This window comes from Cydia fagiglandana, chromosome 27, assembly GCF_963556715.1.
Source record: "Cydia fagiglandana chromosome 27, ilCydFagi1.1, whole genome shotgun sequence".
NCBI classification, from domain to species: Eukaryota; Metazoa; Arthropoda; class Insecta; order Lepidoptera; family Tortricidae; genus Cydia; species Cydia fagiglandana.
In genome coordinates this window covers 6,085,725-6,101,959 of record NC_085958.1, presented here as the reverse complement: position 1 = coordinate 6,101,959, position 16,235 = coordinate 6,085,725, and the positions used below count along the sequence as shown (strand labels likewise).

The following is a 16,235-nucleotide window of genomic DNA, read 5'->3' as shown; positions in this document are numbered from 1 at the left end:
AATTTAGACAATAAACCGTAATATAGGGTTGCCATAAGTGTGGGGGCTCAGACCGGGACATTTAAAGAAAACCGGCCAAGTGCGAGTCGGACTCGCCTTCCAAGGGTTCCGTACATTACACAATTTTCAACAATGTATATTTTGATGTGAAACGTGAGTGAAATGTTTAAAAAAGACCCGTAAGGGACGATCAAAAACTAAGTAATAAGTCCGACGACGCACGCTTGACTGCATACTTCTAAAAGGTTTTTCTGTCATCTATAGGTAAGGAACTATTTAGTATTATTTTTTTTAGTAGTTTCGGAGATAAAGAGGGGAAGTGGTTATTTTTTGTCTATTTACTTAAATTACTTCTAAACTATTAATCTTAAAATTATTAATAAAATATATTTGAGATTCCCACATCTCTCGCTCGCTCTATCACTTGATATGTAACACCATATAGTTTGCAAAACTTTGTTTATTAACTGTCTCATTTACCCCCCAATAAGTGCCCCCTATGTTTAAAATTCATTTTATTTACGTTACATGTCCGTCTTCGGGTTATAGATTGACATAATATATGTGTACCAAAGGACCATGGGCAACTTTGTATGGAGCCTTGCCCCAAAACCAACAGAGTTGAGAGTTAGGTCATTAGATAGGTATTTCTCTGTACTTCATTTCGTTCTATGGGCACCAAGCGGAATTCCATTGCAGAACTGAGATATTGGTATTTTAGCCAAAATGTCGTCACCCTTATTACCTAGGCAATAGGGTCCAAGTAAGTAAATTAATTGCTGCAGGGTAGATGTTCGCGCACCGCCGGGCGAGCACAGCGAATGATTTGCCGCGCTCGCCCAGCGGTGGACTCTATTGCCTAGGTGATAAGGGTGACGACCTTTTAACTAAAATACCAGTATCTCAGTTCTGCAATGGAATAATACCGCTTGGTGCCCATAGAACGAAATGAAGTACAGAGAAATACCTATCTAATGACCTAACTCTCAACTCTGTTGGTTTTGGGGCAAATTTGACGCATAGTCCTTTCAACTTAACTGTCACAAATAATGTAGGTACCTAAATGAAAACGCGAGCGAAGCGAGCGCGAAATTTTTTCGAGATAATAGTAGGTAGATTTTTAGGATTTCGTACTTCAAAAGGAAAAAAACGGAGCCCATATAGGATCACTTTGTTGCCCGTCCGTCTGTCTGTCTCAATGCCCCCTACTAAATAACTATGATTTATAAACCGGGACAGTTTGCTTATGGGCCGGGACACCGGGACATCATCCTTCAAACCAGGACATGTCCCGGCGTACCGGGACGTATGGCAACCCTACCGTAATAACATCAACATGTTATTCAATACGCGAAAAACAAGCAAAAGATTTTTGTTGCCTTATTGAAATTGAGAGATTTCTAAATTTAGACAGGTAAACATTCGGTTTATTAAATAGGTTTTTTTTGCATGAGTTATACCTACTTATAAATTCTAAGACGACTTTAATTAAGTAGGTACCTACTTATGGTCAGACCGTAAAAAGTCTGCAGCGATTTTGATAGCCCACGCAGTGCAAGTGTCATTTTAAACGTCAAACTTGTATGAAATTATGACGTATACATAACACTTACACTGCGTGGGCTATCAAATCCGCTGCAGACTTTGTTTGGTGCGACTATACATACCTACTTTTTTAGGGTTCCGTACCCAAAGGGTAAAACGGGACCCTATTACTAAGACTTCGCTGTCCGTCCGTCCGTCCGTCCGTCCGTCCGTCTGTCACCAGGCTGTATCTCACGAACCGTGATAGCTAGACAGTTGAAATTTTCACAGATGATGTATTTCTGTTGCCGCTATAACAACAAGAACAGAATAAAATAAAGATTTAAATGGGGCTCCCATACAACAAACGTGATTTTTGACCAAAGTTAAGCAACGTCGGGAGTGGTCAGTACTTGGATGGGTGACCGTTTTTTTTCTTGCTTTTATTTTGTTTTTGTTTTTTTTTGCATTATGGTACGGAACCCTTCGTGTGCGAGTCCGACTCGCACTTGCCCGGTTTTTTTCTATTTGTAATCTTATAGTTAAAGACAATTTATATTAAAATTATAAAGGTTTATCTTGATTCGGTTCGATATTTTCTATATTCATACATAAAATTGATTTGATGAAAGAATGACGATGTTCATAGAAATAACACGGGGTGATACGCGACTACAAATGTAGTGTAGATATAATTTTTTATTATTTTTTATCGCATTTTCACGGAAACGTACGAACGTGTCTTGCTATTTCAGTCAGTCTCGGTACAAAAAGTACTGAGTACTGACGTTGACTGAACTAGCATGACAAATACGAACGTTTCCGAGAAAATACGATGGAAAACAATTATGCACTAAATATGTAGTAATTTGCCCTGGCGCTTTCGTGAACTTCGACTTACATGACTTTGTGACAGTCATAAAAAAGAGCGTTTTCTATGATTATTTAAACAAAGACAAAGTGACCCAATTAAATTGTTCTTGGATGTAATATAAGTTAGTTAGGTACTATATTTACAAAAGGCTAGGTACTCGGAAAAAATACTTATGCAAACAAATTTTCGCAATGCCTCTGTTTTAATAAGTATCCACTTTATAATACTTAGTAAACAATGTAAACAGTATAACTTAGCCAAACGCGTTATGAAACTTTATTTACACTCAAAACAAATTTACGAAGTATTGTGTTTTAATATTTCAGCGTATGTACAAATTTTGATTTTATGCTGCCGTATTCGAACTTCAAGATATTCACTAGAGACGACACGTACTAGATCCATTCTAGATACGTTATAGTTTAGATGTCAACTAGTTCTCTTTTGCAGCGCAGTTCGGGCAACCAATGTTACTTTTACGTTAGTGTTACGTTTTAACTTGGATCTCTTTAAATGGAGAGTGAATAGACAAAGACATCTCTTAGGTAAGCATGTTCCATCCTAGACTGCATCGGCACTTACCATCAGGTGAGATTGTGGTCAAATGTTTACCTTTTTCCAATAAAAAAAAAAGATAGAGTAAGATATCTATTAGATATGAATTGGATCTCTAAGTCATACCTATCCTGTGGAAATCGTTCAAGAGTATCTCCAGAATCGCGCAAATGTCAAATTTGACAGGTTAGATCTTAAACATATCGTTATCGTATCTTGGTGATGTCTAAAAGATGTCTAATAGATGTCTGTTTCAAAATCCGAATCGGGCCCATGGTCTGTTTCGTGTTATTTTAAACCTATTCATGTTCTATCAGCGCCGATGAATTTATAGATAATAAACATATACACATACAAGTCGCTACCAGTGTTGAAGATGGCATAACATTAAGCAATCGACATATACATATACATATGCTGCATATGCTGTTTAAGACCGGTTGGGTGCGGTAGGGGCAGCAAAAAAGTTTTAGGCGTATGCTTTAAATTGTTTGAGAACAAATATTTAATTTGTTTAAATTTAGTTTTTAGACAGGATATTTAGATATATCGTCTAGTATCCTCGACATAAACCTTATTGAGCTGTGTATCAAATTTGATGAATTATTTGTTAATTATAGGGTACCTAATGTACCAATAGTAGTGTTTATTATTGCCAATCATTTCACATTTTGAAATTACAATTAAGTAGTATTTCTATAAACTAACGCATTATTAAGAACAAACGGGATTTTTAATATGTTACCTACATATATAAAATGGAAAATTTTCTTCATAGTCATAAATAATTGCAGAGAATCTAAAATAAAATATGGGAAATATTGCCAAATAATTAGAATGAAAAGTAAAATGTTTCATCTTGTAGCATGCAATAAAAACAAATTAAAAACGTAAAAATATTATAAGATTTATACCCAAATAAAATTAAGTACCTATCATTATCATAACTTGATAATGACTTGACTTGATAACTTGAAGAGTAAGGTATTTTTTTTTTATTCTTATAGTTCATATACCATCTTGTTTAATGTCTCGAGTATTGTTTAGATCTGCCCACGGGTTGACATTGTACCAGCCGAAGGCCAGGACGAATGTCTGTGTTATCGCAAAATTAACATACAAACGTCTTGCATACATTAGTTTTAAATCACGTAATAGACTTGAAAAAAATGTGATTTTCCTTGATAACTTTACATATAAATCGGTTCTCAAGGCAGGGCACAATGATATAATAAGGCATTCTTGATGTGATTCAAGCGCTTTTTTTAAATATACGACTCTTATTATCTTATTGTTTTTGGGGGTCCTTTGCGGATACACTTCGACCCATAGGGATCTTTTGTGCAACAAAATACGACTCACATTTTTTACATTCTTACATTCTAAGTGATTCTTTAAAAAACTGTTAGTTTGATGCTGTATCTTTTCTAATCCTATTAAGGGCATTTGTGTTTATCACGAATATTTGTTCCTTAGATATGGATGTTGCCTAGTACCCATAGTACAAGTTTTGCTTAGTTTGGGGCTAGGTTGATCTGTGTAAGATTATTTCTAAAAAATGGAAAAGGAAATTTCGGGAAAATTTTACAGGACAAAAGGAAAGTTTCTTTTTCAAAAAAGGGTTTTTTACCTATTCATATACAAAAATTCAAAGTTCCGGAACTTCACAAAGTGGAAATTTAGCAATTTCGGTAAGTTTCCAACGGCACATCAATACTTATAATATTTATTTATTATTGAAAATGATTCACACGCTGACCGTACGCCTTAGCATTGACCCACAACCAGCGCCGGCGCACAATTTGCGCGCTTTCCTTTTCCGATGTGTCGCTTTCGTCGGCATTGCAATTATCTGAAACGGGGAATACCGATGTGTTGTCCACCCTTGTATTGAGACGAAACTGGACGACCGCCGCGAAATTGTGTTTACATACAAAATACAAATACAAAATTATTAATTTTTGTAAGTTACACGATAAATGTAAGCTAAGGGATAGAGCCTCCCTGTAAGCAAAAATAGCTTGTGTTGAGAGCCTCCGCTCTTCCTTAGGTAACATACAAACGTGGTCCTCATATCTAGGGAGGATATTTACATTATTGAAAAAAATTGACATAGACGTATCAACCACAGGTATGCTCGAAAGATTTCTTGATAACTTCAAAGACGTTTTTGGCAACGCCAGAGTTGCTATCCGCCAAAAAGCTTTTCAAAAAATGCAAATTTCCCATGAAATGTTCTCGGTATTTTTTTTCCGCACGTTTATTGCCAAACCTTCTTACAGTTAGTTTTAATTTCTATGACCCTTGAAATAGACTTATCTTATCTGTTTTATAAGACCGTTTGTTTCTTATTAAATAAAAAAAAAATAGACGCCAATGAGTGACGTAAAAGTTAAATGAAACAATCGCCAACAGTTAAGCACACGGAGTAATAATCCTTAATCTGAACGGGAACTTTCTAATTGGAAATTGCATGAGAATTTTCTCATTAAATTTTCCAAAAATTTTGCAAACTTTGGTAATGTTCTGCGACTTGCTTATTGCTACCAATGTCAAACCAATGTGTCAGTCACATCAGTAAGGACCAGGAAAACTATACTCATCCTTTTCTTTTGGGTGCTAGTAGGTATTACTAGTGTAAGACAAAGATAATTATTGTGATTCTCCCTGTCTATGATTGAAATGAGACAGTCCTTTGACAAACTAAACTATAAAAGTTGATTCGGCCGGACGATTGAACACACATTGTTACTTAATATTGCCTGACTTTGAAAATCGAACGCTCAAAAAACCGATATTTTCCAATGATAAAGACCCTCGCATTCCTTTTGGTGCTAATCGACACTGCTTATTTATTCTGGCCAAAGGCCAATCGTCGCAATGTTGACTTGGACACGTTTGCGTTTCATAATCGCCAAAAGGCTTAGTTAAATATGCTTGGGAATCCCAGTAGCTGACAGACATTAGGCCTTTAAAATAGACCTAAAAAGCATAAGTTCATGTAGCATTTAACTTCTTATGGCCGGAACCTTCTTAGGAATGCGTGGTTGAAATCTTTCAAATTCCTCGCCGGTACGGTGTATAATAAAAACCGGCCAAGTGCATGTCGGACTCGCGCACGAAGGATTCCGTACCATTACGCAAAAAACTACAAAAAAATCACGTTTGTTGTATGGGAGCCCCACTTAAATATTTATTTTATACTGTTTTAGTATTTGTTGTTATAGCGGCAACAGAAATACATCATCTGTAAAAATTCTATCACGGTTCTCGGGTTACAGTCTGGGGACAGCATTCCTCTAGTAAAGTAATATTACCCTATTTAGGGTCCCGTTTTTACCCTTTGGGCACAGAACCCTAAAGAACACTCACGTGATTTCGTTCAAATTTCGCTCATGAACAATTATTTCATCCATTTATGTTTAACTATGATAATTATTGTTTCAACCCTCAGGAGTTTTATATTAGAAATGATAAAACAGATTTTCTTTTCATCTGACATTTTAAGTCTACTTTTTAACATATTTTTTTAACTTTAATATAAGATGAAATATACTAAAAATCGCTTTTAGAAAAACACTTGTATATTTTAAATAATATAGCTCACTGATATTTCTAGTTACATTTACACTCGGCAATATTTCCGGCAGAAAACATTTAGCAACCAGAATGGTAATCGGTGTTGGTTTTCTTCAAAAGGTTACCGAGCTTAGCATTTACTTCTTAACTTATAGCAACATATGTAACTCGTCTCAAAATACCAGCAATTGGTTATTAAATATGGAAAATAATTTGTGGAAATTCATTACATAATTACGGTCATTGTAAATAAGGTGTGTACTTAACGTCTCCAGTATACCGGGTGTGGCCTGTAACATGAGCAAATAATTAAAACATAAATTGTACTCCTCAAACGGTGACGCTTTTGTTCAACGACTTTTAAAAATTATGAATTATTTAGACTCCCTATATTTCATACAAAATAAATATTATCTTCAATGGACGCCATCGCCACGCCATATCATTGTGATTGAAGTTGCTTGTCACGCCTTAAACATAACAAAATTCGCAGTAGATTGCGTCTTGGAATAAACTTTAAAGTGTATTAAAAATCAAACCACAAGTTATTTTTAAAAGTCGCTGAACAAATGTTGGTCAGTATTAGGAGTACAGCCTAATAAGGTTAATTTTTTGCTCATATTACAGGCCACACCCGGTATAGTCATAAACATATAAAAGTAACTCGCTAACATGCCAATTAATTTATATTCATCAGTCTCCATTACGACCTGACCCGAGACTTGAACCCGCGACCTCTTATGAAAAACCATATTAACATAGAAATCCCACTCTGACATTTAAGAACCCCTAGTGTTTTCATTCGGTAGCGTGACGAGCGTTCGCGTTTGCGTTATGTCTATTTTTATGTGGGATTTTGAACGTTTTGGAAACTCAAAATCCTATGCAAACGCGTACGTCGCGTTATGCTATCGAATGATATTTACAATAGGGGTAAAGATAAAAATATTTTACAAAGGCCTGTATACGTTGAAGAACAAGACTTAGTGGACATAATACCCCGTGCTCTTATAACCCGGCAACCTTCAAATCAAGAGTGAACAGGCACCTTCTGGGCGAGCTCGCTCCATCGTAGGCCACGTCTACGCCTCGGCTAGTCTGTGGCCATGAGTAAACCCATGCATAATAAAAAAAAAAAAAAAAAAATACGTTTTTAAAATCGCGAAGTTGAAATGGCTTCAAAATTATGCAAAGTTTTAGAGATCCACAATTTTCAGATTTGATTACTTTATCTGGCAATGTGGTCCCATTTAGCTGAAAACGGCCTCCTAGCTTGGCAGCAGTCTAGGAAGCAGGAGTTCCCGGGTTTGAATCCTGGAAAGTGAATTTATTTATGAGTTTAAAGTTTCTAGTTCCTGATTTATGGATTACTCTTTATTTAGTACATGTTAAATACATGTCTTTAGTAGGTAATATCGTCGTCTAGTACTTACTAATACTGGATTTGAACCCCGGACCATCAGCTCGTTCATAAATAGTGTTTAGTTTTAAGTTTTTAAAATACATATGTATGTTAGTCTGTAAGGTATTTGTAATATGGGCCTTGTTGCCTGAATTAAATATCTAAATAAATAAAATAAAATCAATACCTACTGATTGAACTGAAATATTTCTGAAAATATGTATATTACTTATATCCAGAAAAATATTCTCCAATTGGCAATATTCCCCGGTGTGGAAAATTTTATTATATTTGCATTAAGCTGATATAAAGGATTGTAAATTTCAAGGATAAAATAGCTGGTGACCGAAACGCTGTTTCACGTGAGGTTAAAGTCGTTTTCATAATATAAACATGATTTAATCTATCTAATCATTTAATTTAATTGATATTGGATGTATTTAATTACGCGAATGACATTATACCTTTAAAATACAGATAACTTTGAAGCATATGTCGTTTACATATTTATTAAATTACACGATGGAAATATTGCGAAATTTAAATGTTGTCAAAAGCGAATATTATAATGGTTATTATCCTATACAGGTTAATTTTATACAATGTACTTTCAAGAACAGTCAAGTATATCGCTGACTCTTGCTATTATTGGCTGAGCGTCAGCGAAGGTCTCCGCTTCAGCTTGGGCAAAAATTCTTACGCATCGGTTCTCCAGATATTCTCTTTTCGAAATATTAAAAAAAATTACAACGAATAATAGAGAATTCAAAGTTATAAGCTCGTTAAATTTAATGTTTGATGTTTTTAATTATTTCAATGCCCAATAAGTTTCGGTCCATCATCATCATATTTAATATATTTATGAACTATAATAACATTCTTGGGTTTGTTATTAATTTTTTCTTACACCGTAACGAATGTACAATCTTCGTTTTTGCTGGTAGGTATGGTTGAATATATCAGACGCAGAATTTAAGAATTTCATTGCGAGATTTTGTATCATTGTTTATTTCAATTGTAGGTAATATCTACGGCAAAATATATTTGTGAATATTGCCGAATAATCAATTAAAAATAGTTATTTGTTTCACTCGGCGGCAAAGTTGTGGTTTAAACGCTCGTGCTAATATTGATACCCGAGCTAGCGAAAGATTCCATAATTGAACTTTGCGAAATGGAATCTTGAGCGTTGTGGGGGTTTCAAAGCACGAGGGTTAAACAAAATTTCATACCGTTAACACCTTGTAATTAGTGCAACCAGAAGTTACTAAATTGGTGAAGGATAAATTAATTGATGCGAATTAAAAAAAAAAATATTTTTGCAATGTGATGTATTATCGATACCAATGATGTGGTAAAATTTATTGTACCGGTAAAAAAGTAACCCTGTATATTATCACAGAATGACAGAATACATAATAGTACCTACTACCGTATAGAAAGGACACTTCCTACAATACCGAAGCTTGACAGCGATTCACGGACGAATCATGCTATCCCATTCTAATGTATGGCACTATCCCTTTCGACTATTTAGGGTTGTTAAAATTCAAGTGATTATCTTATCTGTGGTCGTGCACGCAAAAGGACGTCAAGAGGTGCCAATGCCAACATTGCCAACCGTAATAATTGTTCGGAGCAATGCTGAGCCGAATGGAGCCGAGTTTACCCGAAATCAGGAGTGATATTATGATAATTATGCTCGCAACGGTGTAAAAGTGACTCGACCTTGCGACTTTTATGTTTACACACGATATTTTCAAGTGACCAATTGTAAATCTTACTGCTAAGAAGTTAAGGTCTATAATTCTGTTAAAACTTGTCACATTATGAATTTATTATAAGCAAATGTCAAAACATGTAGATGTAGTAATATGAACTTTATGTCTGAGTACTTAAATGCAAAATTGCATGCATTTGGGTTTATATTAGCAAAAAATGGCACTAATTGCAATTTTATTAGTACGTAGTTGCTGTCAATTTGCATTGACATTTTGAATCGTTCCAAAAGTAGTACTAATCGGACAGGTTAGAACTTGTCAAATTAAGTTTATTTCTTGAGGGTAATTCGAACGTGCACCTGACATCAAACCGATATTTGAAAGATTTTGTAATCAGATTATTCAGATTATTAGATTTATCAGTTAGCTGTCATTCGCACGGGCGGACCGTCGGGTACATTTTCATAGGGCCATTTCGTAGTTTAAGTTTAACATATGTGACATTATCTATGAAAAGGGACCTTATTGTCGATGGTGCTTACGCCATTATTAATGATGCTCCGATATAAATACAACGCCGCGCGACGCTGTGCGGCGTAAGCGCCATCGACAATAAGGTCCCTTTTCATAGATAATGCCCCATATACACCATAAACTGAAACATATAAAAGCCATTATTATGTGAAATATTACAAGTTTCACAACGAAGTTCTAAAGTTGTGAACAGATTTGTGACCCGAATATAGATCAATGATCGCTTTTTAGGGCCCCCCCACATCTGGCGTCTTTCGAGCGTCGGCGTCTACAATTCTATGGCCAACGTCGACGCAACGTCGACGCAGCGTCGACGCAACTGCGCAGCGACGTCATTTTCCATAGCGCTGGACCGACGCCGACAGACGCCGACGCTCGAAAGACGCCAGATGTGGGGGGGCCCTTAGCGATAAGACCGCCTGTTGTTTAACCTCTTCTTCCTGTATTATTTAGTATTGTTTTCTGTAATGAGGTGTGCAATAAGGGCCCCCCCACATCTGGCGTCTTTCGAGCGTCGGCGTCTGTCGGCGTCGGTCCAGCGCTATGGAAAATGACGTCGCTGCGCAGTTGCGTCGACGCTGCGTCGACGTTGCGTCGACGTCGGCCATAGAATTGTAGACGCCGACGCTCGAAAGACGCCAGATGTGGGGGGGCCCTAAAGAGCATTTGTAATTTTGTATTGTATTGTATCAATGAGCTTATGAAACTCTCTTCTCTTCCAGCTCATCTCCTGGGATCTATCATGCACAGTATAAACGTATCGCTGATCAACCCTGGAGAGTGCCAAGCCAAGATTGCCCAGGACTACCCTCATCTGCTGGACCAGTATGACCAGGACAGCTGCGCGTGCGGACAGCCTACCAACCCCGTCAACAACATCTGCAGGGTAAGTCAGCTGAGAGGTCCATCAAGCCTGGAGACAAACTGGCGCACGACTATTCTCATCTGCTGTAACAGTACCTACGACCAGAAGAGCTGTTGACAGCCTACCAACCCCGTCAACAACATCTGTAGGGTAAGTCAGCTGCTGGGATCCATCCAGCCTGGAGATAAGCCAAGATTGCCCTGAACTATCCTCATCTGCTGGAACAGTACGACTAGGAGAGCTGCTGACAGCTACCAACCCCGTCAACAACATCTGTAAGGTAAGTCAGCTGCTGGGATCCATCAGGCCTGGAGACAAACTGGCGCAGGACTATCCTCATCTGCTGTAACAGTACCTACGACCAGAAGAGCTGTTGACAGCCTACCAACCCCGTCAACAACATCTGTAGGGTAAGTCAGCTGCTGGGATCCATCAAGTCTGGAGACAAGGCAAGATTGCCCAGGACTACCCTCATCTGCTGGACCAGTACGACCAGGACAGCTGCGCGTGCGGACAGCCTACCAATCCCGTAAACAACATCTGTAGGGTAAGTCAGCTGCTGGGATCCATCAAGCCTTCACCAGGCCTATTAACCTTAAGGGCCATCCCACATTTAGCGTCTTTCGAGCGTCAGCGTCTGGTCAGCGCTATGGAAAATGACGTCGCTGCGCAGTTGCGTTGACGTTGCGTCGAGCAGCGGCCATAGAGATGCAGACGCCGACGCTCGAAAGACGCTAAATGTGGGGTGGCCCTAAGGCCTTTATACTCCGAAATCTTGATAACTTTGATACTCAACGGGTCACTCACGCATTATTTACTCGAATAGCTCCTCCTGGGGATCCTAACTTTGACACTCATTTAAATGTTTTCTTTCAGGTTGACACTGGATCCGCCCTGGCTTGCACCACTGACAATGTCCACTGGGTGTTCAGAGGCGTCTACTCTTGGGAGTCAGGTTAGTGTAGACATTTTGTACTCTAGGTTATTCTAGAGAAAAGAAAATCTAGAAGGATGGCTAGTCAGTTATCCACACGACCCTTTGCCGCGTTGGGACGCTCTGGGCCTTTAAAGGCCTGTGCACACTGGCTGCGTGTGCGTGACGTGCACGTGCGCGTGTGGCGTTGTAGTATACAGATCCTTATGAGAGACGGCACACCGCTTGCGTGACGTGTGCGTGTGCGGCTCCAACATTTTAGCGCACGCACACGCAAGCCGGTGTGGCTCGGCCTTAAATCCCCGTGGATCTGAGTTGGAGGTAGTGAGCAGGTGTTTGCATGGTCCCTAAATTTTGCAATAAAGAAACGACAATCTATTAAGCATCACTGCTCACTTTAATGTCGCTAAAAATAAGTTTTTGGAAAAAAAATCATTTTTGGTACAAGCTTTTAGCGCTGACTTTTCATGTCAAAGACACATCTAACGATCTACTATTTTTTCCAGGCTGCCAGCCAGGCAACCAGCTGGCCGGCTTCTACAAGTTCGACCTGGAGTGGTACGAGTGGGCCATCGGTCTGCTGGAGAGCGTGCGCTTCGCCCAGTTCTCCAGCAGCAGTTCCAGCAGCTCTAGCCAGCGGTTCACAAGCGGCGTGAAGGGAGGCGCTGGCGGCGCTGGCGGCGCTGGTGTTGGTGGTGCCGGCATTAAAGGTATAGAACTCCAAGATTTCCAGGTCTAACCAAAGCTTTATGAAGGGCTAAAGATCTGGCGTGGTACGAGTGGATCATGGAGCTGCTGGAAAGCGCGCTTTGCACAGTTCTCCAACTCCAGATAATATGTATTACATATACCGCCATTAATACATCTGGTTTTTATTCGAGGGGTTTTTAAAGACGTTCACGTTACATTTCGTCACGTTACGTTACGTTACGTCAAAACTGAAGTTGAACTGCATATGCACGTAGGTCTATGTTGTTCTGTGGTCAGTGACGGATTAATCCGTCTTCAGCGTTGGACCTACGGTCCGGATATGTGACGTCCACGGGTAAAGGTACCTTCAAGAAAGTCACATATAGGTATCCGTCGTTGGCGTTAAAAATGTTAAAACTCATCTAATCTAATTTTCAGGCGGATTCGGCGCCAGTTTCGGCGGTTTCGGCGGCCAAGTCGGCTTCGGCTCCGGACAGTTCGGCCAGTTCTCGTCAAAGATCACCCAGGCCTCCTCGAGCGAAGGAAAAGGAGCTTTCAGCGGGGAAGTCACAGGCCCCGTCAGCAACAGCTACAGCGCCACTTACTCCGAGAAGAAAGTCTTCCAATCTGAACCTAAAATCATCACCTACACCACCAAGCCCGAGATCGTCACTTTCACTACTAAGCCTGAGTATTTCACCTACACCACTAAACCTAAAATAGTAAGTTATACTACTAAACCACAGATAGTAACTTATACTACTAAACCACAGATAGTAACTTATACTACTAAACCACAGCTAATAACCTACGAGACGTCTGGAAGCGGCACCAACCCGCAATACGTAGCGCCTGGTGTGACTTTCAACCCGACTTTCTCAGAGCTGGTGGGACAGCATAAGCACAACGCTGCCTGCAAATGCTTGGACGGGAAGAAGTAAAACGTTTTGCAGATTTCTAGAAACTCTTGATAAAAAATTGCATTGAAATTGGATACATCTCTAGAGATGCAACTTTTTAGCGTGATTTTACAGGTTTAACGGCGATTTAAAGCGATAAAAAAGCATTAATGCTGGGTTCCTTTTGTACCTTTTTGATACGGAACCCTAAAAACAGAGTATATATGATCGCCGGTGATCTTTTAATAAGAATTTTTAGAAATCTCGTGTCAAAAGAGCATCTACTACTAGAAAAGTCAAATAAGTTATTTCCTATCATCAAATCACTAGAAAAGTAGATGCTTTGGAAGGACGATCTATGGATCTCCTATTTTATAATGTTCTAAAGTGCTAGAAATTTTAAATTACATTATATAACAGCTTATTTACAAAAAAATTGTCATAAACTATTTAATTTTTTTAGTTAAAATATAACAAAAATAAAGGCTAATAAAGTCGCTTCTAGCACTTTAGTTCATCGTAACTCAATGATTTTTTTATTACACATAAAATATTTTTAAAATAAAATATGGTCGTGCCATACCCATCTTGAAGACAGTACAAAATGTGAATTCGGTTTTTTTATTTTATTATTATTGTATTTGAAGTATCTGTAAATAGATAGGTTATATTTAATGCAAAACTTATCTTTAAACCTGAGCTTAAGCTGATGTTACACTGTCCGAATAAAAAAAAAAATTGGCAAATAAAAATGTTCTACATTTTCATGTTACTTTTAAAAAATCAGAAGCGGAATTATTTAAACTATAGATTATAATAATTTATAATATATTGTAAAACCTCCCATTATAGTCAAAAACATCTTGATTGTGATCTAAAATTAATTTTAAGTAAAATTTTTGTGAAAAAATCGGACAGTGTAAAAAAGGGAACGTTTGGCGCTTTTCTTAACTTTTTTTAAACTTGTATAAAAGGTGTTTTAATGATAAAACTGCCACATTTATAAGCCGACAATTGCACATTTATTTATAAGAAAAATTGAAAGCTTAGATATTGGGCCATTTTGACTCCTAAATAGTCGACTGTCTAAGCTGTTTCATACAAATTATTATATTTTTTTATAATAATTCGCAATAATTATAAGTATTTAGTCAATATACGTATATTATCGATGTATACATTTTCTAATTGTTATAATTAGGATTAAATAATTGAAATAAAATGGAGGTACTTTTAATTACAGTTTTTCTTTTCCTTCATATCCCCAATTCTCAAAATAAATATTTTATACCAATTTCACTACTACTATCACTTAAAATCTCTTAGGATAAAACTTGATCTTGAAAATAGGTCATATAAGTTGATTTCATATTTTGTATCGCAAAAAAAAGTCATATATGTTCTTAAGAGTACTAATAAAAACTTGGCTAGCTCCTGTCTTGCATATCGTTGATCTAGAAAACTATTCTCGTTTAATTTTGAATATAATTGCTTGTGACGACGCCATCTTACGGCGAGTAGTCGCACTAGGTCGTAACCAGCATGGCTACCAGTACCCACCATGTATTGTTGATTACCATTCTAAGTAGTTTCAATATTTGGCAATAGAAGGCGCTGTAAATGAATTGAGAAAAACGCCGTCTATTGATTACATTACGTACTACGCAGGCATCAGTAAGGTCAAAGGTACAGTAGTTCGTATATTCATTTAAAGAGGGCAGGATAATAAACAATATATATTAAAATAATTAAGATTTTAACACTAATTCTAGTGAAAGCTTAAACTGCTGCTTAGGTTGGTTACATTGGGTCTCACTCTCTCACTAAGCAAAATGTGAGACATAAATACACATTGGACAAAGAAATTTTACAGGTGAAATGGAATACCACCCCTATGCGATTTTGGCACATAGTCAGGGCTATAACCGCGAAAATCGAAGTTCACAAATTGCGGGCATTTTTCTCTCTCACTCTAATTACGGCTTCATTGGAGTGAAAGGGAAAGATCCTCGCAACTTGCGAATTTCGGTTTTCGCGGTAGCCCCTCAGGCTTTAGGCCACTACACAGGGACCGTGCGCGTTGGAGGGTCCGCCATCTTATGGCCTGAGTCACAGAATAAATAATAGTACTAGGTACAGAAGACTCACTCTCTAACAAAACGCGTCTGTTACGATCAGCACAGATATGGCCGCTAGGTGGCGACAGCGCCACGCGCGGCTTATGGCTTTCCCCAAAATTGGGGTGGAACGGATGTACCTACTTTTAGCTACCTGTAGCAAAGCCACGAAATCGTGGAGTGAGCCACGCCTGCCTGAGTCGGAAACATATGTGCACATGTACATTGCCATTATTGCCAAAGCAAGTGCTACCATCTACCGTTCTCGTCGGTACGTTTCCTTGTGCATAGTAGGTTCTGCCATCTTGTGGGCTACATCGGAAGCATAAACGTCACATTTACGCCTCGCGCCATAAATCTGTGACGGCTCCTATGCTGCCCCCTATTAGTTCATGCACGCCCCCTATATTATTTATTCTTGCAGGCGTGGCTCACTCCGCGATTTCGTCGCTTTGCTACAGGTAGCTAAAAGTACATCCGTTCCACCCCAATTTTGGGGAAAGCCATAAGCCGCGCGTGGCGCTGTCGCCACCTAGCGGCC

The 16,235-nt window shown here is 38.3% G+C and overlaps 1 protein-coding gene across 1 annotated transcript in view; it reads left to right on the top strand.

Moving 5' to 3' along the window:
- LOC134677776 (mucin-19-like) overlaps positions 1-14,814 on the top strand; it is a 77,042-nt gene extending 62,228 nt beyond the window's left edge. Inside the window, exons 13-16 of the mRNA XM_063536204.1 lie at positions 10,912-11,075; positions 11,931-12,009; positions 12,495-12,698; positions 13,108-14,814. Of these exons, the coding sequence (XP_063392274.1) occupies positions 10,912-11,075; positions 11,931-12,009; positions 12,495-12,698; positions 13,108-13,619 (959 nt within the window). The 3' untranslated portion in view covers positions 13,620-14,814. The remainder of the gene's footprint in view (positions 1-10,911; positions 11,076-11,930; positions 12,010-12,494; positions 12,699-13,107) is intronic.
- The last annotated feature ends 1,421 nt before the right edge of the window (positions 14,815-16,235 follow it).